The sequence below is a fragment of the Corvus moneduloides genome, chromosome 21 (genome assembly GCF_009650955.1).
Source record: "Corvus moneduloides isolate bCorMon1 chromosome 21, bCorMon1.pri, whole genome shotgun sequence".
In the NCBI taxonomy this organism is placed as follows: Eukaryota; Metazoa; Chordata; class Aves; order Passeriformes; family Corvidae; genus Corvus; species Corvus moneduloides.
The window spans coordinates 7,722,480-7,746,660 of NC_045496.1; the positions used below are offsets into that span (position 1 = coordinate 7,722,480).

A 24,181-nucleotide genomic window follows, 5' to 3' on the forward strand; every position below is an offset into this window, starting at 1 on the left:
GTCCACATCCCAGTCTCAGAACAAACACCCTTAGTTATTTCATGCTTCAAAAAGCAACAAACACCCATTATTTAGAGCTGGTGAGAAATCAGGGTTTCCACCATGTGGAAAACTTCCAGTATTGTGAAATGTATGCTCGTTCCAAACAGGATCAGAAAGTCAATTTCTTGAAATACTTTGTAGAACAGAAATTTCTGAAATATTGATCTAGAAACATCAAAATGAGCTTGCTGAATATCAGGGGGTTGATTTGGAGGAAACAATTATAGCATTATTAAACTGTGTTGCACGTGCCTGGTGTTCCCCTGGCGTGCTGGGGACGTGATGATGTATTAGACCTTTAGAGCCCATGTCAGGGGTTCCCAGGAGAGTCCCCTGGCCTGTACCTAGAAAAAGCAGATTATTTGAAAGATACTGGAAGAAGTCAGTGAAAGGGCAGGAGAGTCTTTGAGAAGAGCCAGTGTCTGAGGTGAGGGGGCTGCATCCTACTCGTGGCCATGCAGGTCAGGAGGTAAAAACTCCCCTGACCCTGACTTCTAATTGCACCCAAACTTTTCCCATTTAATCCTTGATTGAGTTTGTCTTGTTGCAGAAAGCTCAGTCGAGCAGCTCTTGAGATGCTCTGGAGTTATTCCTCTCCCTAAAACTCTGGGAGCGTTGTGGCCACTGTTAATACTGAGGGATCGATAACTTGCCTTCTGACAGCCAGAAATCAGAGAGAAGGATGGGAAAGCCAGATACTTAAAAAGCTGTATTTTATAGAAATATGTTTTAGTCCATCCCTCACATGGGAAGCTCTGATAGAAGCTGCTGTTGCCTTGCCAGTTGTCTTCCTGCAGCTGCGGGAGTGCAAGTGTTGTGTGAAGAGAGCAGGGATGGTTGTGGCTCCAGGAAAAGAACCTTTAAGCCAAAGACTTCGAGGCTCAGGAAGCTGGCACCTTTGCAGACCTTAAACCTCACCATTCTGTTTTAATAAGATGCAAACCCCAAGCTGTAGGACTACTCAGCTCTCCCACCACCCAATGGCAGCACCGGCTTTGAGCCTGGTTTGGGGAGAAGCTGCTCCACCGGGGTCCTCAAGGCCATGTCTGAAGACTAAAACACCTCAGCAAAGCTGAGAGCTTTTTTCCAAGAGCTGTGGGGTATTTCCATCACTGCCTGACTTTGCTGGCTGGGAACAGGTTGCATAGTCAAAGGGGTTTTGTAGTGCCTTGAGAATGTCTTGGAGACAACATCCAAGGGCAGCTGGTGGGGGCTCACAAATAATTCATCTCTCAAAGAGGATTTGTGGGTGGTTGCACTGATCCAGGTCTGGGACTCTGATATGGGGAATCCCTCTGGGGATGGGGAGATCCTTGTTGTGGCATCTCCCCAGAACAGCCCCCCGCACCCATCCTGTGTGTCTGGGAGGCTGCAGCTCTCCTGGCTGTGCTGGGAGCCCTGCAAAGGCTGGAAAGAATGCTGCTGCTTCCCATCGCCATTGCAATGTATTTTTACCCAAAGGTTGCTCATATTGTTCAGTTGATGACTACTTTTTTTGTTGTTGTTGTTGTAATTTTTAAGCCAAACAACATATTTTCCCACTGCAATTTGTGCCAGCAGAAAGGAAGGAGGAGAGAACGGCTCGGGGTAGGAATTGTTTTGTGGGAGATGCACACATGAATAGGGGAGCCATAAGGAGAGCAAATGGCTTTTCAAATAGAATATGGGGGTGGACAGGAGGGAGGTGTTCGTCAGGAATGTGTGCTGTGCTTTGCAAAGGTAGGGTGACCTTCAGCTGTGTCCTCAAAGAGCTGCTGGAGAGGGAAGCTGACTTTGTGGAGGCCGGAGAGCCTCGTGATTCCCCTGCTCCAGCCTGCTCCTGGCGTGGTTGTGCTGCTGAAGGCTTGACTGTGGAACGGGGGGGAGATGGAGATGGTAGCGTTGTGCCAAATCTCGGGGTGGATCTCACCACCTCTGCCAGGCTGGAGAATCTCTCAGCTCGGTGACGAAGATGTGAGCTCAGTAGCCCGGGGGGATTTATCCTGGAAACCGAGGAGGGGAGAGAAGGCGTTTGGCAAGCTCTGCTCGAGGGGAGGACAGTCCTGTCTCCTCTGAGATGTGTCACGTTCGGCCAGCGCTGGGAGGAGCTGGTGCCTGGGCACTGCTGATGTGGCTGTGTCGTGCCGGGGAAGGGAGCAGCGTGTGGGTGCTGTGGAGGTGCCAGGAGCAGCTGGCTGAGCCCGTGTGTGACACAGGCAGCCCACGGGGGCTTGCAGGGGTGTGTAGATTAGAATAGTTCAGTTGGACGTGATCTACAAGGATCATCTAATCTGACCGCCTGATCGATTCACGGCTGGCCTGTAGTTAAAGCAAGTTATTAAGGCCACTGTCTACCCCACAGTAGTGCTTCTTCTCATCCTTTTCTGACCACTTAAAACCTCCGAGGGCTGCTGTGGGAAGGCCCAGATGGCAGTTTTGTTTGCAGTGGACTGTCTCTCGTGGATGCGCTGAACAGCCCAGCAAGTGCTGTCTCATTCTGTTATGGTGCAGTGGTCTCTTCTCTCTCCCTTTTGGCACTGCTGGCAGTGCATGAAGGGCTCTCCCTTCATCCTTCACCCCTCATGCTCACACAGTTGAAGCTCTGCTATCTTTCATTTGTCACTGAGGGTTTTCTCTGTGCTGTCCACCCATGCCAAACTCTGCCTGCTGAGATCATGTCAACAAGGGTCTTTTCTCATTTCTCATTTTCCCCACTTTCTTTTTTTTTTTTCTTTCCCCTTCCCTTCCCTTCCCTTCCCTTCCCTTCCCTTCCCTTCCCTTCCCTTCCCTTCCCTTCCCTTCCCTTCCCTTCCCTTCCCTTCCCTTCCCTTCCCTTCCCTTCCCTTCCCTTCCCTTCCCTTCCCTTCCCTTCCCTTCCCTTCCCTTCCCTTCCCTTCCCTTCCCTTCCTTCCCTTCCCTTCCCTTCCCTTCCCTTCCCTTCCCTTCCCTTCCCTTCCCTTCCCTTCCCTTCCCTTCCCTTCCCTTCCCTTCCCTTCCCTTCCCTTCCCTTTTTTTTTTTTCTTTTTTCCCCCTGCTTTACTTTTCTCTCATCCCTCCTGCTTCCCTTTCCCATTTCCTTTCTCCAAACCCCTGAGCTCAGGGGCACAGAGAAGCCAACGATGTGCTGGCACACCTGAGCTGTGCAGAGCAGTGAGATGCACCAGCTCCTCGCTCCCAATTCCTGCAGTATTTGCAGCATCATCCCAAATAGCCTGTGGCCAAGGGACCCCCCTTCCTCCCCACTGCCCCCCTCTTGGCGCTTGCTCCACTGACAGGCGCGGGAGCAGCTGCCATGGGATGGCTGTGCCAGCGTGGTGGCCAGATGGGTACAATCACCACGGTCCCATCAGCCAAGCAGGGGCCATGAGCCTGCTGTGACCTCGCTGCTCGCTGCAGGCATGGTCCCCTCCTCCTCCTCCTCCTCCCTCTGTGTTCTCCTCCTGGCCTCCTTTCGGTAAATAAGCCTCAGCCATGCGAGCCACTCCAGAGCTCCCTGCTCCACCTCCACGAGTCCTGTATCACACAGCCCCGAGGTCTGGATAACTCTCCATCTGTTCAGGGGAGGCCCTGCCACACGTGCTCCCGGGCGAGGGAGCTGCGGGGTTGGGCTTCCCCCTGCGAACACGGCAGCAGGAGGCTGAGCCACCCCGGTGCTGCCACAGCATCCTTCCCTGGCACCTCGGGTGGGATGTGTGCTGTGGGGATGGGACTGGATGCTCTTTGGAGACCTTTCCCTGCTCTGGATATATTTTTTCTTCACATGATGCTGCCTGCTGGGGCATCTGACACTGCAGGATTCAGCTGCACCTGCTGTAAACGTCAGGGGCTTTGGGGAGCTCTGTCTTTGATCTGTGGTTCCAGGGGGAGCCTGGTACTGGAAAATTCAAAGGCGTAACACAGCTGGTCCCTTAGCTCCCTCCCTTTCTGGAGCTTTCCTGAAGTGGTTCCCACTTTTGGTGCTGAGCTCAGGCAGTGGGTTTGACCCGTGTTTCTCTGTTGCCTGGTGTGGCTGGATGGATGGATGCTCTCCCTCTGTCTCGCAGTACGGCAGTGCTGGGTTGTGGGATCCTTTCCTGAGCCCTCCTGATCTGCTCTCTGGTTCTCCCTCTCCCAATGGCCCCGGCAGATTTCAGATCCATCTCTGGAGCCCAGAGGGGTAGGAAAGCACCCTGGGGAGGCTGAGGACATCACCTCATCACCTGTGAGATTTAGGGAGAAGGGAGGGGACCTGCTCCATGGCCTGGTGTGGCACTGGGTGCTGAGGGCTCTCTGCTGCCTGCAGCATGGCTGGATGTTGGGCAGTCTGCTGCAGACTCCGTGTTTAGGTGAAATCCTTGCCTAGAATTGCAAATCCTCATCCTGCATGGCCAGCTTCTGTTCCAGCTGAACTCTAAATTCCCTGCACCACACTGGGAAGGGAATTGGTGTCTGTGGTGCAGAGCAGTTCTGTACCCTGAGCTTGCTGGGTGCCTGAGGAGCATTGTGCACGTCTGATGTCTCTGGATCCAGGAGCTGTGGGGTGCTACACCAGCCCATAGTTCCTGGCAGCCTGGGAGCTCCAGGGTGCTCACTTATCCCTTCTGCAAGTGGGTATGGGGTGGCTGTAGGACCTGGGATCCCTGCCATCTCCACACAGCCATGCTGCAGTCAGGGAGAGCTTCTGTAGCTCCTTGAGGAGACTTTGTGACTCCGGAAATGGACATAGGACAGAGGTTATGTTCTGCTAATGGGCTTATTTAAGGAGCTGACAGAGGCCGAACCAGTGTTGCACCTGGGAGACCTCCATGTCCTGCAGGACGGGCCTTTTGATCCCAAATCTCATCTTTGCTTTTTGTGGGTGGTTTCATGGTTTCCTGGTACTGCCCCTTGTGCAGGTGGGTAGGGAGCTTCATCGGAAGTTCTGGGGGAATTTTGTGGCGTTACAGAATTGAGGGTGTGTGAGAGCAAGGAGAGGAGTTGCTTAAATATCAGCATGATGTGGCACATGCCATGGGGCATTGCAGGAAGTTGTTTCCTGACCTCAGGTGCTGCATCCAAGCACGTGAGTGCAGCCTCTGGGAGACCCCAAGGAATCCTGCTGCTGCTCAGAGCATTCCTGGGCCAGCTGCACTTTGCCTGACTCCCACCCCAGCCTTCCCATCCTTCCATAAGCCCAAACTCACCTGTTGGGGAGTTCCTGCTGCCCTAAAAGACTGCCAAGGTTTGGGTTCAATTCTGAGCTTCTGGTGTAGAGTTAAACCCGACCCAAAGCCATCTCGGTGCCCTGTTGTATGATTTGAACCTTTCAGGCTGTAACTTGGGTAAGGACATGATGCTTTTAGGAGCACATGGGGGAGAGGCAAGGAATAATCCAAAATGCTGGAAAGCAGGGTAGAAAAGGCAATTTCTGTAAACTTGTAATTTTCTAGTTTCTGTGGCTTTGGTATGATCAGAAAAGTGCTGGATGAGTCCCTGGGTGACCCCAGAGGGTGTTGGCAGAGCTCCTGCCCCAGGACTCGACTCCGGCTTACACAAGGAAAGGATTTTATGGGCAGCGGGGACACGGTGGCCCAGCTCTTTTCTAACCACAGCCCCTCTGCTGGTGTTGCAGCTCCCGAGGTGACGCAGGAGACGGTGGAGTCCCTGATGCAGAAGTTCAAGGAGAGCTTCCGCACCAACACGCCCATCGAGATCGGGCAGCTGCAGCCCGCGCTGCGCAGCACCTCCGTGGGCAGACGGAAACGCCGCAGCCGGCCCCGAGGTAGGTGGCCATGGCCAGAGGAGCTTGGCTGGGGAGGAAGGTGGGAGCCTCCTCACCCTCGCTGCTGGGCGTGGGGACACCAGAGCTCCTCTGTGGTGGGGTGAGAGAGGGACAAACCCCATGCAGCATCCTCTGGGTGGTCTGGTGGAGGTGCCCGTGAGTTGTGTCACGTCGCGTCCCCTCCAAGGGATTCTGCTGCAAGCCCAGAGTCCCTGTCAGCTGCCCCAGCTAGCTGAGGTGGGAGTGAATCACAGTTTCGTGTCAAGTTTTCATTTCATGAAGGGGTGAAATTCATTTTGGCTGTAACTCACATCACTGGAACCTCTCTTCTTTCCGCTTTCCCAGTGCTTAGGGGCTTTAGGAGCTACACAGAGGGTGGGAGCAGCATTCATGGATCTAAAGGCTGTACCACACTAAAGGCTGTGCCAAGGGTTTGGGTCCAGATTTCCATCTGTGGAGGAGGCGGAGACATCAGATCCCTTCAGGGATGATGGGGATGAAGGTCCCTTGGCCATGATCTGCCCAGTGCACTGAGGGTCTTTGTGTCAGCTCTGGGAGCTGGGAAGGAAATGCTTTTCTTTCTGTTTACTGTTGGGTTTTGTTTTTCATTTATTTATGAGTCTGAAATGTGATCTTTTATTCCTGATACATTTTCCTGTGATACAGGCCTGGAGAGGACTTTTTTTTATTATAGCTCTGCCCATAAATTATTTACTCAGTGTGAAGGAAATGTTCTGACTCTTTAACTGGTTTAAATTATTTGGTTTGTTTTCTAGTAGTTATTCAAATATATGTCTCTGGATTTTAGTGTGGGTGTGGGTGCTCTGGGGTCCATGGGGACTGTCAGGGAAAGTTTCCCTGATTCCCTGCTCCAGCCTCATTTTTTTTGGGCTTGTTTTTATTTCATTTTTGAACTGCCTGAAGGTAAGAGGCTTTTTGGTCACTAATGGAACAAGTCAGTTAATCCTTGCTGCTGAGCTTCGGAGGAGACACAGTGCCCAGCTGCAGGCAGAGCCTCTGGCTGTGTGGGAGCACAGCATGGCCCCGAGCCAGCCCAGCCTGTCCCCAGTCTCTGGAGACATCCCCACCCCATTTCCCACCTCCCCAGGATTCCTCTGCATGTTAGTGACCACGGGAACAGTCAGTGAATATCAGGACAAGAGCACCCTTGGTCTCTCTCCATCTCTCCCCACTGGTTTCCTCAGTACGAGAACATGAGATTGCTTTGTACCCAGTAAGCAATGAGGAGCCCGAGGTAGAATGTACCCTGAGGGCTTCAGGAGGGGGACTCTGACTCCCAGTGTCCCCAGCCACAGGCATCCCTCACCAGCACACCCTAAAAAAGAGATTTCAAGCTCTCAGTGGTCAGAAATCCCCAAAAAGCCAGGCAGTCCCAACATCTCCAGTGGAGACCTCGCTCCCCACAGCCCCATCCCACCCATCCTCTTTTCCTCTTAATTTGTCTTTTTTGCTTGTAGAGGTGGTGGCTGGGCGCTGCTGCTGAGCTGATCCATGCCTTTCCCTGCCCATTCCCTGGCCTCTCCTGTGCCAGAGGTTTTGTTTTCACAGCCTGTGGTTACCTGTGCCGCTGGCAGGCGAGTGGCTGGAGTGCGAACAGCCCTCCAGGGTAAAGAATGATACCACAACTCAGGATGTTTACATTTTCCATCCAATTGCAAACATAAACTCTTTGCCTCATTAATCCATTGCAATCCACAAGACTTTTTTTTCCTCCCCCTAAATGAAATTGTCCATTTGGGATACATTCATTTCCTCCTAACGGCCGCGTGACAGTTCCGCTGATGGAGTTTGCATCCAACTTTGTTTCTGGGTAGTGACAAGTCAGCCTGATGGATGCATGTGTGTAATTATTTTCTTGTGGTTTGATTTAATTAATGTTTAACCTCATCAAAGCCCTACAGCTGGAGTGCTGTCCCTGCAGGAACTGCACACAGCAGAAGGATTTCCTCCTCTTCGGAAACGCTCCGAAAGGGTTTCCGAGTGCTACTCCTTCAGAAGGGTGGGATAAACCATCCAAGCCAGAGAACAACCCAACCCCCAGTCCAAGGGAAACAAATCTGGGATAAACTTTGCCTTGCTTCGCTTCCCCGCTCTGAGTGTGCTTAAGCTGCTGCCCATTGCTCCTCATTAAATCTGATTCTGCCCTGAGTGTTTCCAGCAGCGCTGGGAAAGGTGCTGTTCTCCCAAGTAGATTGACTTTAAAAAAACCCACCAAACCACAGCACCCTCTCTATTTACTGTGCCATATAACTTTATTTCGTCTAATGCCTCTTTCATACAACCTTTCTCCCTAAGCACTTCTATGGAGTGAAGCACATTCAGAGCTTATAAATAATTGAGGGAGAGCGAGGATGGAGAGAGCTGAGTGTGGGAGGGGTGGGCTGGAAGGAAGAGGTCTCTGCTGGGGGCTGGCAGCACCGGAGGGAAGGATGCTGCATTCCAGAGTGTTTATTGATCCTGAAATGCAGCCCCGGAGCATCCCAACCTGGCTGCCCCAGAACCGGGCAGCAGTGCCCCGGGGAGAGGCAGCGGAGCAGGGACTGAGGGTGTGGCTTTGGCTGATGGACCATCCTGTGTGCCCAGCCCTGGGGCTGGGAGGTGGCCTCGGGGGTGGCCGGTGTGTGCAGAGAGGGGGTCTGGTGCCCTCTCCTGGGGCAGGGCTTTAAAAACACTCTGGATTTGGGAAGAAATAACCCATAATGGTCCTTCCCCTGAGACAGGATGTGCTGTTCATCGGGCTGTGCTGCTTACTGGGGCTGCGGTTCCCGTGGTTTGGAGGTCTTGGCTGTGCCCTGAGTTACCCAAATCTCCCTGAGGGAGGAGAGCTGAGGCTCAGCTGGGCTCATCCATGGTCCCTGCTTTTGCCAGGACACCTCTGCTTCCACCTTGCCCTGTCTGACTGTCCTGTGGTACCTGTGGAGCATTTTGCTGGTGAGGCTTTTCTGGGGTTCACCTGGGACCTTTCACTGCCCCCAAGTCAAAACATCACGTCCAGCTCTTTGAGCTGGTCCTTGGTGAAATAAAACCCTTCAGGCTGTGCAAGGGCTGCTGTCTGGGATCAGCATGGTCCCAGTTTTTCACAGTGGAGCTGTCACCTGGTCGTGGCACCGCCTGCACTGGTGGGGTGTTCTGGGTAGAGACAGAAGGAAAAGGGAGATCACTGAGGAGGAAGAGTTTTCCTCAGGTGAAGCCAGTATGTGTGAACATACCCCTGCCACAAGGCACTTAGTTTTAAAGGGCATTTTATCTTTATTCTGTTTGTTTGTTGTTGGCTTGGTTTTTTTTGGGGAGGGGGAGGTTGACTGGGTAAGTTTCAGAAGAAAATGTTTGTGTATTGTTTTTCTTCCTCCTTAAATCTGCATCTAATTTACCTTTCTCTGACCACATTTGGGTTGTTTTTTTTTCAGTTGTCTGGTGCTCTTCTTGGGGTTAAATTAATTAAACTGAAAATTTCCACTTAGCTAATTGCATTGCCCTGCCAGCTCTTAGTGCATGGACCTCGCTGCTGTGCTGGGGAGGGCATTCCTCATCCAGTTTTTACTGGGAAGCCTGGGAGCAGAGGGGCTTGCTGAACACCCAGCAGGCAGCATTGCCTGGGGTGAGTGAGCATGGAGTGGGGTGAACCCAACATGGTCGATGAGGGAAATGGTAGGTCTTGAATTCTGTGATATGTACAGGTGTTTGCCTTTTTCTGGAGGAAAAAGATGCAGAAAATCCTTTTTCCATTGATAGTGGCTGCAGGGCAGAGGGATGCACAAAGATGTCACCCAAGGTGGCACTGCTGGGGACAAAACCAAGCTCCCACTTCTATTATAACATCCAACTTGGAGGGATTAAGTGTCTGAGGTCAGCTGGGCCTCAGATAGGAGTTATCCAAATAGCTGCTGTCACTTATTTCTTTATTTTAACTCTGTTTTGATTCCTTTTACATCTATAGTTCTTTCCTTGAGATATTCTGTGACCTTCTGGCTTCGGGGAAAGGATTAAAAATGTCATGTTTGCTTTTTATTTCCTCTGTAATGACAAAAACCTCACTTTTAAAAACATACACATGGCTTCAGCTGACAAAAAGTCTTTGGGGATAAATCTGATTCCTGAATTTTATTTCTTTATCCCCACTCAGCATTAGCGGGACCATCTTTAATTGCACAATAACGAGGTGTTTGCCTTGGCACCCCGCCTTGCTCCCCACTAAATTAATGCTGCACTCGGAACAAGCGCCCTACCCTGGCGCCTGGCTGAGCTGAGATCTATTTGAAGGGATTAATGAGCTTGTAAATCTGCAAACAGGATTAGAAACAAGAGCATCTTCCTTGAGCTCCCCTTCCCTGCCTGCCTCCTGCCCCACTGCCTGGCGAACGAGCTGGGCAGAAGATGGGGGGTGAGGAAGAGGAGCTCTGTTTTTCTCCGGTCTCAAAAGCAGGAGTAAACTGGGTGTAAAGAGGGTGTACATCCCTGTGGGAGCTGCTGGAGAGAGCTGCCAGTGCATTACAGGTACCCAGCTCTGAGAAGCTGCTGTTCCCCTGTTCTCTGCCTTTTAAGCATCTTATTCCAATTTGTAACCGATTGCAGTGATTAGGATCTTTTTGTTTCCTGATACTTGGTGGTTTTCTCCCTGTTTCTGGAGAAAAGGGAATGCTGACCAGGCAGGACTGCTTGGCTTTATCTGGGTGCTGTCCTTGTTCATCAGTAATTGCACATGGGTGCTCTCTGCCATGAGTGTCCTTGGCCCCATCGTGATTATCGTCAGCCCCATGCCCTGGTGAGCAGCCTGTGACCAAGACTGGTTATGGATCCGGAAGAGGAGGCATCTCCCCACTTGTAAATGTCTCACTGGGCTGATTTGATCAGATTTTGGGGCCAGTTAAACATGAGATCAGGTTCATGGCAGGATTACTTGAGGATTAGTGTCCCTGCGTCCTCCAGGTTGCTTCAGCTGGGCCCTGAGATCCTCAGCACCACCACCAAGATGTGCTCCAGCATCCTGGATGCCACGAAGGTGTAAAAGCACATCCCTGGCAGCTGTGTGTGTGCCCCAGGCTGGTGTTTCCTGGCCAACCTCTGGCACTGCATGTTGGGTCAGAGGAGACGTTTCCGCTGCGGGCGGGGGACCTGCGCTGGGTCTCACAACTCCTGTATTTATACATCCTGCTCAGTGCTGGGTAATCAGAAAATGCAATATCGCTGTCACCAGCTCTCTGAAGACATCCAGCCTGAGTAATTTAACATGTCAGCTCCATCCATCACGGAGACGCAGCCGGCACACAAACGCGGAGCGGCCGGAGGGGGCTGGGCCGGTGGCTGGCGGAGCAGCTGCTGCCTGTGCCAGCTGCCTGGTCACCTCAGTGGGCTCTGACAGCACAGAGAGCGCCACATCGCTGCCTCTGTCCACCCCAGCCATCTGCCTGTGCAAAAGGGGCCAGCTCTGGTGCGTGGGAAGGTGACAGAGGGACGTGCCGTGTCCTACCTGCACAGGCAGCGTCCAGGTCCCTCTGCCGGGCAGGGGCGAGGGCTGTGCTGGGCTCTCAGGAGTGGGGGGACCCTCCCACAGCTGGTGTCTGTCCCCCAGCCCCGGCCACTGCGGCAGCCCCTGCTCAGTGAGAAGGGGATGTGCAGCAGGGCTGCAGCCCTGGCTGGTTGCCCGAGGGCCTGCCTTAGAAGCCCAGGTTAATTAAGATTTTCCTCACTCTTGCAAATAAGCCTTACTGGCCTTACCACTCCGCTGTGCCTTTCAAACCCCTTGGTGTGGGTGCATCATGGCACTGGATGTTTTTTGTGGTGTTTGTGGCTGAGGAGGGGCTGATGGTGGGTTATGGTTTGGGGTCTTTAAACCCTCCAGCCCCGCTGTCCAAGCACTGAATGCTGCTGTGTGCAAGCACTGACCCTTCCTGCTGCTTCCAGGAGCAAAGGAGCCGGCAGGGCCTCTTCCTGCCCCGCTGCTGAGACTGCCCTGGAGGGCACTGCTCGGCCAGGTCAGGGCATGGCCAGGGCAGGAGCCACGTGCCGAGCTCCTGGCGTCCCGCTGGCTCCTGCCAGCCACCTCTCATCACTGTGATTAAGGATTTCAGAGGGCAGAAGGCACCGCTCATTTTCTGTTCTTCTGCCAAGAAATGGGGAAATTGTGCTTCTGCCTAGAATAAAAGATTTTTTAAAAACAGTAAAATATTTTAATGGCAGTTTAAAGGGCCACTGTCAACCCCCAGAGGCCTCTTTGCTATAAGCTCTGCAAAGATTGAAGGACTTCTGCCAATTAGAGTCTGTGGTGCCTTTTAAGCATCCATCGCTCCTTGGTGGGTCTGGGGAGGAAGCCAGCTGGGTTCCTGCTGCATCCCACACCGTATCCGGAGAGGAGGAGGCCGGGTGAGCCACGGGCCAGCCCTGCTCCTGTCGGTCCTGACCGCTGCAGGGTTGTGCTGCTGGCTGTCACAGCAAGCTGGGGGAGCAGATGGGCCAAACTGGGTGCTGAGGGGCAGCAAAGACCCTCAGGTGGGTCCTGGGTGCCTCCCAAGTGCTGTATTCCCCCTGTACCACTTGTCCTTGCTGGGTTTGCTTTGAAGCAAATGCCTAAAATTCACTGCATTTCACCATGTAGGTGTCCTTGGGGAGAGCAGCTGCCATGCTCGGGAGTTTTCTTTGTAAGTCCCTTGAAATACATTTGTGTTTTTATTTCTGAGGGTAAGAAAGTGTTTTCTTACATCCACATCACTATAGGCACTGTAGGGTCTTGATTTTTGATGAAACCATGAATGGTAAAAGTTCCTGCTCACTACTGGTGACCCCAAGCAAAGAACCTTAGCAAGGAGTGGGGGTTGCTGGCCTGATCCTGAGCTCTGCTGAGGAGCTCCTGGCTCCACCTGCTCCTGAGCATCCCAGCTGCCAGGGCTGATTTTTTCCTCTCTATTGCCTGCAGGTGGGATCGGGTTTGGACGTGCCAAAGGCAACTCTGGCTCCGAGGCAGACGATGAAACCCAGCTCACCTTCTACACGGAGCAGTATCGGAGCCGGAGGCGAAGCAAAGGTACGAAAGGACGCTGTGACTACACTCTGGTGTCGGAGGAAAGGAAATGGCTGAGCGCCTTGACTGTCCCCATGGGTGGTGGTGTCCAATACTGCCCAAGTCTAAAGGACAGCCACACCAGTCTGTGGCGGTAAGGACATCCCAAGATGTGCTGTTTGTGTCCTGCAGCACCATGCAGGAGCCATAAATCCCATTTCCCAGCGTTGTTGCTGAGGTTCTGGGTTTCTTTGATGGTTTCTAATATCAGTTAGCCTCCACATGCCCTGGCACTTCCCCAAAGCTGCACCAGCAGGGAGTGATTGTGTCTGTCATCGTCCTGGCACCAGCACAGCTGTCAGGGATGGTTACCTTGGCAATTCCTTGCTCCAGACTCCTGTTTTCTGCCCTTTATTTCCCATGCAAAGCATCCGTTGGATGAAAATTTCCCGGCCTTCCTCTTGGCACAAAGGCAATTAAAAGGAACAAATTCAAAATGAGGGTTGGGGCAGGGATTTGTAGACCCAAGCCCCTTCAGGCTCTTTTGTGAGTTAGAGAAGCTGAGAAACTGAAATATCATCTGCAGATTGAAATGAGTGTCCTCATTTCCTCTGGTCACATCACGCCGGATCGGTTTTGTTTGGGACTCTCAGCCCGAGCTGTTTGGTGGAGGAGAGGACGAGTTTTGCTGCTGCTGCTGCTGCTACTGGGTTTGAAAAATCACTGTCGGGAAATAACTCCGTTGGGAAGCAATTTAAAAATTGCACAGTGGGTCTGCTCCCTCCATTTGTTTTGTGCACGAAGCCGGGCCTCGGCAGAGCGCAGCAGCCAGATAGATGCTGGTGCCCACCGCAGCAGCACACAGCCCCATTTGTTTCCATGATGAGCCATTCCCATAAATGCTTCCAGTGCGTTTATTTGAATGTGAAATCACCTCAACACCTCTGATCAGCTCGGTGGTTGCACATGGGAATAAACTCACGCATGCACAGGGGTGTGCTGCAGTTGTTCCTGCCCAAAGGCTGGGCCTTCAATTTTACATGTTTGGGTGGGTTTTTTTTTCTTTCCTTTTTTGGTTTTAGAACCAAAAAAAATCATCTCTGTGTTTAAAATGAGCTTTTGATGAACAGGATGAGAGGATTCATGACTTACTTACCTGTTGCAGTACAAACGTTCAGGGGAAAATGATAGAATCAGAATCCCAGAACGGTTTGGGTTTGAAGGGACCTTAAGGCTCGCCTTGTTCCACCCCTTGCTGTGGGCAGGGACACCTTCCACTGTCCCAGGTTGCTCCAAGCCCTGTCCAACCTGGCCTTGGACTCTTCCAGGGATGGGGCAGCCACAGCTTCTCCGGGCAACCTGAGCCAGGGCCTGCCCACCCTCACAGCCGAGAATTTCTTCCCAATATTCTTCCTAACCCTGCCCTCTGTCAGTTTGAAGCCATTCCGCCTTGTCCTGTCATTCCATGCCCTTCTCCAAAGTCTCTCTCCAGCTCTGTTCAGGTACTGGAAGGCTGCAGTTTGGTCACCCCTAAGCCTTCTCCAGGCTGAGCAATCCCAACTCTCTGAGCTTTTCCTCATAGGAAAGGCGTTCCATCCCTCTGATCATCTTCGCGCCTGTGTGACAGAAGGAAGGAATTGGTTGTGTTGCAAACAGGGACAAAAGAAACTGTCCCAAAACACTGCTGGTGCAGGGATCAAATGTCCCAAGTGCTGGAGCAGCTTTTTCAGTGACTTATTCAGGGATACTGGGCAGGGTGTGACAGCACTTGGGTACTTTGGAAAAGTCACTGAAGTTTGGGGGTTTTCAGCTTTCACCAGGGAGAGGGGTGATAGGGCACAGGGAAGGTATGGAAAACTGTGTTTTAATGAGAGGCAGATAAATCTTTGCAAGGCTGCCTTGATGCCATTCCCCTTGAGGTCAAGTGCTCTGTCAGTCTCTTGAAAAAAGCTCATACTGGATGCCGGGTACAAAGATATTTTTATTGACATCTGTGTTGGTTTTTGGTTGTTGGTTTAAGCTTCCTTGTAGGGCAAGTATAAAGGAATGGATGAATGGGAAGAATTCCTTTCTTTCCCTGTGAATAAGCTGTTGTTCACCTGGGCAGCTTTGATGGCTGGGTTTGAAGGGAACACAGGAGGCAGAGCTGCCTCGCGCCATCGCACAGGGCTGGCTGTTAGATCTGCCTCAGTGTTTGAGCAATGCTGTGAGAACCTGGTTTGTTCGTGTTCACTGGGGGCTAACTGAGGGAATTGTCTTGCATAAAGTCCCCATTGTACTTCCCCTCCTGTCTAGATAAATTTGGCCATCGCTGCATCCTTGAAAGGAATTTTCCATTATCCTTTCATTGACTCTCCTCTCCCTCATGGAAGCAAAGCAGTAGCGTAGTGGGAAGTCGTAGTTCCAAACTCATAATTACAAGTTCAGCCAAGATCCATAATTGGACAGGATCGTAACTCTAATAGAGAAGGATGTGTCGTCAGATACAGTTAATTCTTACAGAGATGTTCCCCTATCGATTGCACCAGGCTTGCATGTCGTTGCAGGTGCCTTCAGATAGTTATCAGGTCCAAGGAGAGGGATTCCTTGGGGTTTCTCTCCTCGGATAAGATTTTGCAGGATTGAGCCTAATTATTTGTACTGTCAAGGCATTGATCCCAGACGATGAGATGGGAAGTTTCCACTTAGGAGGTGTGCAGGTCTGCTTTCCTCTGAGCTTGGTTAGTGGCCTCTTGTGTCTCCTGGAGAAGGAGGACAGCAGGTTCTGCAGTGCTTTGGCAAGGTATGTTAGAGAGACATTTGCACAGGACAGTACTGAGCAAGGGAGAGCTTGTTCTGCTTGCTCAGGAGCAGCAGACCCACTGGTACCTGGTTTTCAGGGCAGGAATACATGGAAAAGTAAGAGACAGCACCTTTTGTGGTCCCAGCACGCTGCACCACTCACATTCCCAGCTTCTAGGTCTGTGGGTGCCCTTACGCTGATGTTACTGTGTCTTTGGAAAGTCTCCAGAGAAATTATAGGGGAGTAGAGTGTGAGGAATAAAGCAGAGATCTTCCTGTGGAATCTTGGTCCTTGCTGTTGCGCTCAGCCCCATCTCTGGGATTTGAGCTGGGAGAGGCACTGCTGGCTTATGCCAAGAAGTACTCTATTCATACCCAAATCTTCAATGAGACATCCCTTCTCTTCGCCACAGTCCCCTGCCTGTACTCACTCCCTCCACTTCTCTTTGATGGATCAGTGTGAGCTCTGCTCCAGTGGCATGCAGTCTCAAGGGAGCTGGAGTCGGGACTGCTTTTCCAAGCAAAACAAGTCCTGAGAGAGGCTGTCAGGCTGTGCACAACTCTGTGCTCAGAGGCTGGAGGGACCCTCAGCTGGGGCCAGGGATGGCTGGTTTGCTCCTTCCTGCTCACCCTCAGCACTGACTCGAGGATTTCCAGAAATCAGAATTTCTTGCAACCTGTTTGCGACAGGTTTGCGCACTCCAAGGCTCTGCTTGCTGTGGGGGCTGGCTCTCCCCTTTCCCATTCCCCTGGGAGTACCAGGAAATGTGGGCAGCTCCTTGCATGCTGCCTGTGGTGCACAGATGGCTCTTGTCTCCAGGGCTGTCGGTCATCACACCTTCCACCAGCGCTGAAGTCTCTGTGAGAGAGAACCTGTCAGTGTTGTAAAGATGTGAATCCACATCCCCCGCTGGCCATCGGGGCGATATCAAAGCTTTGATGCTTAGTTCCTGTCTCTGGAGCAGGGTGGGATGTGTTCAGTTGGATCCTACTCTGAGTTTGAGAGGAAAATATTAGTAGCAAAAATCCCCCTAAACCAAGGAGGCAGAGCCCTGTGCACAAACCCCACTCCTGCTCCATCCCTCTTGCTCTGGGGTGAGGTTTGCCTTGTGCCCAGCAAAATACATTCAGCTCCAGGTCTGACTGTGCAGCCCCGAGTTCGCCTGGTCACTGGCAGCACCTGCCCGATGGTGAGATCAAACAGTGAAAGATGTGGGGGGAAGAAGCAGCGCTTTAACTCCAAGGCTGTATCAGGCTCCCTGCCCGTCTCATTAAGGATTCCATGAGTATAATGAGCCCCTCCTTGCTGGAGGGAAGGCACAAGCGAGGCTCCTGCACCTCCCTGTGCTTTCTCAGACCACAGAGCAGCTGCTCTGTAACATAGAAATGTGCAGCAGATGCTGTTCAGCTTCCTGGGTTGGGGGAAACTGAGGCAGGGAAAGTGATGGTGTCATATGGGGACCCTCCGAGGGGCTGAGCCTTGCCAAGCCCATTTGTCTTGGAGACCCACAGACCCTCTGCCCTCCCTTGCACCCTAGTCATTGTCTGAGCCTCTGGGACCTACTGGGAGCCCCTGTATCTGAGCCCCTGGGACCTGCCAGGAGGTCCCCATGAGTGCTGACAAACCCCAGAGTGTGGGGCTGGTGTCGCTCCCCCATCAAGCAGAGATCAGGTACCGAGCTGCTGGAAACCCAGACACAAAGCAGAGCAGGGGCTGCAAAGGCAGAGGGCTGCTTTTGTTCTTGTGATGGTTGAGATGTGCTGGAGGGCACCCTGTGCAGTGTCCACCCACCCAGGGTGTCCCATGGACTGTCCTCAGCTGCCTGCTGCTCCTCAAGCTGTCTCTGGTATCTGCTTTAGCTCGAGCTGCACCACCCTGAGCCTGCTGCCCCACACTTGGGTCTGGGATCACTTCACCCCTCCTGGCATCACCTGTTAAAAGAGGAAGGGGGGAAATACCCCACTCTGTTTTCATGCACAGCTGTTGTTCAAGCTCCCCAGCACCCCAGGGAAGGGAGGGCATGGCTTTGGGATGTTCCTTGGCTGAGGTCTCTGTGAACAAGGCACCTGGCTGTTTCCATAGCACGCGGTGATGGGTTTGACAAATTAGCAGAGTTCAATTATGTACCTTGGATTGGTGTCAGCCCCGTGTGCGTGTGTGCTGGGCTGGCTGGCGGAGCCTTCTGAGGGCTGTTAGAGAAATGAGAAGCTGAGCTTTGATCTGCCTCTGTATTTGGTGTTTAAAACAAGGCCTTTTATAAGGCAATATTAGGTATTCGGAGTCTGCTACATATGAGGAAGCTTTGCTTTGATCCTCTCCCATCTCCAGAGGCATCTGGCGCTTGTTATTTCATAGGCAACTAAACGAAGTGCAGAATAAAATTTGGGTACTGCTTTCTTTGCTGGTGCTTCTGGCCTCGCTGGAGCTGAGTGAATGCTGCAGGCAGGGCATCCCCCCCAACTCTTCCATACTCCTCAGGGAATTGCCCCCCTGCTCTGCCTTAGGCTTGATTCGCCTTCAGACTGGGGGAGATGCAGTTGGGAATCAAGTGGGAAACAAAAGGTGATAAAGCAAACATGTCAATTTGGGCTGCTTCCAGTGGCAGGAAGGAAGAATGGGTCTGTCTGTGTCTGGTGCTGTCTGTCTGTACTTGGGGTGCTGCTCCTTTCCTGACAGCCCTGTGTCCATCCCCTCCTTGTGTGGTCAGCCCACGGCACAGACAGGTTGGGATTCCTTAAGAGGGGACACAGAGCCCTTAGGATTCCTCGGGATGGGACACAGAGCCATCAGAACTCCTCAGGAAAGGACAGAGAGTCATTAGGATTCCTCAGGAAAGGACACAGAGCTGCTCCCTGTGGGGACAGATGGACAAGTCAGTCTGGGTGGTGCACACCCAGCTGCTTCATGGCACGTGGAGCTGTGCTGCTCTTTGTGAGGCCAGGAAAGAACAGCCCAGAGGGGACACCCCGGCTCCCATGCGACCTGCAGATCCCCACATCTCAGGGATGAGGTGCCTTCACGATACAAATGTTGTCTTTACGCCCCAGAGCACCAAGGTGCCTCCCTCCAGGGTGCACCCCAGCAGCACAGCCATGCTCACACTGTGATGCCCAGGGCAGTGTGGCAGTGGGGGATGCTGCTAATTCCCAACCATTCCCTGCTCTCTGTCATGGATGCTGCTTTTCCAGAGAGCAAACAAACGTGGTGCTTTTGCCTGATGGCTTGTTTTGCCTGCAGAGCAATGAGGCACTGCAACAGCACATGAAACCCATTCGGAGTCCCTCTCCGTCCCTGCTGGACTCCGGCTGTGCAGGGAAGCTGGGCTGGGGTTGCTCCAGCTGCCTCTTTGCTCCCTGAGTCGCTGGTGGCTGTAGGTGGGGGGTGCACTCATGCTCCTGCCTGTGCCAGGGGTACTGAGCTGCTGGAAGCTGGAGCTGGGCAGCACAAGGGTCTGCAGGGAAAGTGGTGGTGGAGCTGCGGTGGCCGCAAGCTCTTTAAGTTCCCCGGACTGCGCTGGAGATAAAAGCTTTTACATCTGTTCCTGGAGGCAGTGCGGGTCTTCCTATTTATTTATTTATTTTCCGATTGTATCTGATACAGCCTCAGCGAGTAATTGAGTGTTTGAGAGTGAAAAATTATCTCTCCGGCTTGGCCCTTATCTTGACAGCAAAGCAGCACTTTTAATTTAATTTTGTTCAGAGCATGTGGGTAACAAATTTCACTAATCGCTCTGCTGTCGCCCTCCGCATGGTAACGAGCCTCTTGTTTCCCAGGAAGCAGAACATAAACACGGAGCTGGATGCAGGCAGGAGGAGGGCGAGGGTTGGTGCCGGTTGGAAAATGAAGATGCATTTCGTTGTGGATGCCTGTGGCACGATGGATTTGTCTCCTGGCTGGAGCAGGAAAGGAGGCAGAGGGTGGTGGATGTCACATTTGTTCCTGTGTGATGCTTGGCTGGGGGGGAAACTGAGGCACGGAGGGATGTGCCCCAAGCCTGGGGAGCTGTTGCAGAGCAGAGATTTGTATTCTCATCCTGTTCTGTCAGTTTGCATCTGTTCCAAAAATAATGGATGGAGGGAAAAGATGGTTTGGGACTTTTTTTTTTTGGTTTTTTTTTGATACAGCAGCCCAATTCCTCAATCCCAGCTCTGCCTGCAGGGAGACAGTGTGACAATGGGCAGTGTGGTGAAGGTCCAGCCAGGATGAGCAACTTGAGTCCTTGGGCATCTCTTGCCACCAGCCCCTGGGACATCTCCTGCCAGGTCCTGAGCCCTCCCCGGCAGCCTGGCCTCTGTCACTGCTCTCTGCTGGTTTCTAAAATCAATTCATCTGTCTGACCAGCCCTCCAGTCGCTGAGTACAATCCTCCCTGGGCTGTGACTCAACACAAACTATTTCATAGATAATGATTACTTTTTTTTTTCCTTTTTCCTGTAGGAATAATGTTTTTGCTACACTGTATTGAAAATTGCTTCTCTTCTCCTTAAAAGGAAGCCTTCCACTCAGATTTGCCTTTGTGCTTGTATATTGTAAAATTGGGACTCATTGGGAGTGTAGAACAAAAAAAGATCAGGACTTAATTCCAGGAGAAGTGCTTTCATTGATTTTCATGAAAGAAAATTCCAGTGCAGGCAATATCTACCTTTAAATATGTAACTGTTTCTTTAATGTGATTTTATGTCAACCAATTCAGCGCCGAGAACATGAAAGCAAAACTGACTTCATTGATTTTAATTGTCCCTGCCCAGAGAAATGCAAAAAAATGTGACAGTGCCCGGAGAGCAAATTGGGTTTGCACAAATTCTTCTCCCCTTTGCTGTGCCAGGGGAGGTCTAAGATACGTGGGCAGGAGAATCTGCCTGGTGGTGATGGGGCTGGTGGATCAGCATCTCAGCCTGTGCCACTTTGGTCATTTTCCCCCCTCTCCTCAGCTCCTCATTCCTTGCCCAGCCTTCAAGGCTTTACCTTTCCCCCCTTCCTCCTCTTGGTTGGAATTTGCCTGCTGCAGGCACAGTGTCTCAGAGCGAAGGGGGAGCACCAGCAGCAGCTGTATAATTAGGCAGCAAATACATTTATTCAGTACATAAGGCTTTATAACTCCAGGAGCACCTTAAGAGCCGAGGCTCGGGCTGCTGGAGGAGCACAAGAGCTCACTGGGACACACAGGAGCTCAGCCAATGAGCCCTTGACCTTGCTATGGGGTCCAGCAGCCCAACCCCAACCTGCCCACAGTGCCCATGCCACCCCTTGGCATCCTCCTCCTCCCGACCCCCACCCCAGGGCTGCCTTTTCTGCAGCTCCCTGTGCTGTACTGGAGGATGTCTCGGCTAATTGCTAGAGGATAATTCATAAATGTTAATAGTATTAATCTGATTCAGCATGTGCTTAGCAAGGTCTAATCCTCTATAAATCCAGAAGTGACTGATCGCACCCTTCTGCTGCACAGCGTGGCTGCCTTTCCTCCTCCTTTCCCCCATCCCTTCCTCTGTGCACCCTCTGCCTCCTTGGAGCGTCTCCTCGGGGGTCTCCCCCAACACAGGGGAAGCAGAGCTGCCACTTCATGGCTGATCCACACCCTGCTGACTCTGGGATGAGGCTGGAGACTGCCCCGTGCACAAGCCCTGACTCAGATCTGGGCTGTAGCTGTGGGCACCTTCATTTGGGATTTGTCCAGGACTGCAATGGAGAAGATGCCTCAGGAAGAGGCTGGGGCCAGGTGTGGTGTAGAGCGTGTGTGATGAAACACCTGCCTGTGCTCTCACCCCCTGCTGGGGGGCTCATTGCACCCACATCCGTCCCCTTTAGAAGGAGCTGGCTCTGGGACTGGGTACTGCATGAAGGCTTAGTGGGGTCATGGTGCGGGAGAGCTGTGTCTGGCTCGAAGGAGGATCTGCCATCCCATCCCATCCCATCCCATCCCATCCCATCCCATCCCATCCCATCCCGCTGAGGAAGGGGAGGCTGCAGGGCAGAGGGGACACAGGCAGTGCTGCTCCCCGTGCAGGGGTGCTCCATGTCCAGAGCCGCCTGCCAACACCGCTGCTCATCTTAATTGGCATTTGCTTTGATTGGACATGATCTGCTCCTCGTAAAACACCTTGAGATGTGTCTGTGTGTGAGGCTGTCCTGGAAACGCTGCTCTATGCTCTTAATGAACCTCTGCTGGAACATAACGACGGATCATTAGGAGCCCGATTCCTCTGACACGGCAGCAACACCGGCGTGCTCCGGGAGCATTCTGGGGGTGCGAGCTGGGCTGGGGTGGGCTGGCTGTGCCCGGGGGTGCTGCTGTGTCCCGGGGGTGCTGCTGTCCCGGGGATGGGCTGGCTGTGCCTGGGGGTGGGCTGGCTGTCCCCGGGTGCTGCTGTCCCGAGGGTGCTGCTGTCCCCAGGGTGGGCTGGCTGTCCCCGAGGGTGCTGCTGTCCCAGGGTGGGCTGGCTGTGCCCGGGTGCTGCTGACCCCAGGGTGGGCTGGCTGTCCCCGAGGGTGCTGCTGTCCCCAGGGTGCTGCTGTGCCCGTGCCCAGGGTGCTGCTGCCCCGGGTGCTGCTGTCCCGAGGGTGCTGCTGTCCCAGGGTGGGCTGGCTGTGCCCGGGTGCTGCTGTCCCCAGGGTGGGCTGGCTGTCCCCGAGGGTGCTGCTGTCCCCAGGGTGCTGCTGTGCCCGTGCCCAGGGTGCTGCTGCCCCGGGTGCTGCTGTCCCGAGGGTGCTGCTGTCCCAGGGTGGGCTGGCTGTGCCCGGGTGCTGCTGTCCCCAGGGTGGGCTGGCTGTCCCCGAGGGTGCTGCTGTCCCCGGGTGCTGCTGACCCCAGGGTGGGCTGGCTGTGCCCGGGTGCTGCTGTCCCAGGGTGGGCTGGCTGTGCCCGGGTGCTGCTGACCCCAGGGTGGGCTGGCTGTCCCCGGGTGCTGCTGTCCCAGGGTGGGCTGGCTGTCCCCGGGTGCTGCTGTCCCAGGGTGGGCTGGCTGTGCCCGGGTGCTGCTGTCCCAGGGTGGGCTGGCTGTGCCCGGGTGCTGGGCGCTCCGCACGCCGCTCAGCACGGCGGGGGTTGCTAAGCACTTGCAGCACTCGCTGTTCTCCCGCTCGCCTTCCCCAGCCCTGTCTTCCCCGGGTGCTGGGAATACATTTCCATATCCGAGTGGCCACGGAACGTTCCGTGTGATGCTATTATCTCCCGGGGGGCGCGGAAGATTGCAAAGCACTTGGCGTTTAACACCCACATATGGTTAACACCACGGGCTGTGTGCTGATAAAGAGGGGGTAATTAAAGTTTATTTTTTTTTATAGACTAATCTCCCAAGCATGTATTTATGAGCCTGATTTAGAAACAGCATATTACCGAGAACACGGGATATTTGTGTTGCTCGTAAATCCATACGTGTTCTGAACACACCTTTTTTTTTTTTTCTTCTTCTCCCCCCCTAAATTTAGGGACTACTGCCAATATTAAAAAGAATTGAGCCCAGAGTTTTGTTGGGCTTTTCCCCCCCTCCTTGTCTTTTGGGCAGGCAAAGGAAAGTGTACAAAGCAGTGAGTAATTAAATGCACAAGGAAATGATATTTCAAAGGAGACACGGTGCGTTTGGAGGGGCTGTTTGCTGAGTGTTTCCACCAGTGGCTTTGAATTTATCTTCATCTTGCAGCAGGTGCAAAATCTTTAGGGGAATGTGGTGCTTTGCAAGTGGTTTCTGACAAGGACCCACATCCTCACCATGATAATTTGCGCTGGGATTTGAGAAGCGACAAAAAAAATCCTGGGTGGGGAAGGTGGTGGTGGCCAGAGTCCTTCTGAGCACAGTGCTGGGCACTCCTCTTCTTTTCCAGTCTAATTAAGCCGCCCTTGGATCACTAGCAGGGGGTATCTCAGGTGTGGTTCTGCCCTGAAATGGAGCAGTTTGTCTTTCCTTTCTGCCTCTCTCTCCTGGGATTCTGTGGGCTGTGGGGAGAAGTTACTTCTCTCTGTTTGGATAGAAGTAATTTATTCTCATTTTTCATCCTGGTGGTGTGCCCAAGCCCAGTCCTTGGGTGCAGAGGTGGGAATCCCCATGGTCCATGTTTTTCCCTCCAAAACTGCCTGGGTGAGCACTCGGACATCCACTCACTTTGTTGTAACCACTCAAAACACTACAGAAACTTCTTTGATTAAAAATATAGAGAGGTCATAGTAATGTATGATGCATTTATTAGGGGAGCGAGATCTGGGGAGTGAGTTTGGTCTTAGTCATGCCTGGTCACCATCTGGGCTTTTTGGACCCCACAAGACCCAAACCAGGGCTTCTGTTGGGTGCTGGGGCTCTCAGCCATCCATAAATGTCTTGTATTCCCCACCCAGCTTCCTCCTCTTGGTAAAGGACGTTGATAGCTTGTTTGGTGCACCTGGATTTTCAAATATGCTCTTCAAATACTTCCTGAAAGCCTGGAGATGACAAGAAGAGGAGGGAAAGCACAGGCTTAGCCAGGTCAAGCTCTCATGTGTGGCACTGGGTTTATTTGGGGCTGCCTGAGCTACCGAGCTGGGTTTGGATCCCCTCCCTGTGCTGAAGAAGGAAGGAATCAGTTTGTCTCACCTCTGGACCAGGGGTCAGCCCTGGTGAACCTGCTGAGGTGGGTTTGGTTAGCAGGGCCTTGCT

General features: G+C 52.9%; 1 protein-coding gene across 2 annotated transcripts in view; it reads left to right on the forward strand.

Moving 5' to 3' along the window:
• Nucleotides 1-24,181, forward strand: part of ASTN2 (astrotactin 2) — a 277,000-nt gene that overhangs the window by 49,265 nt on the left and 203,554 nt on the right. For both annotated transcript variants that reach the window (XM_032130546.1, XM_032130547.1), the window contains exons 4-5: nucleotides 5,612-5,761; nucleotides 12,693-12,800. In XM_032130546.1, the coding sequence (XP_031986437.1) occupies nucleotides 5,612-5,761; nucleotides 12,693-12,800 (258 nt within the window). The remainder of the gene's footprint in view (nucleotides 1-5,611; nucleotides 5,762-12,692; nucleotides 12,801-24,181) is intronic.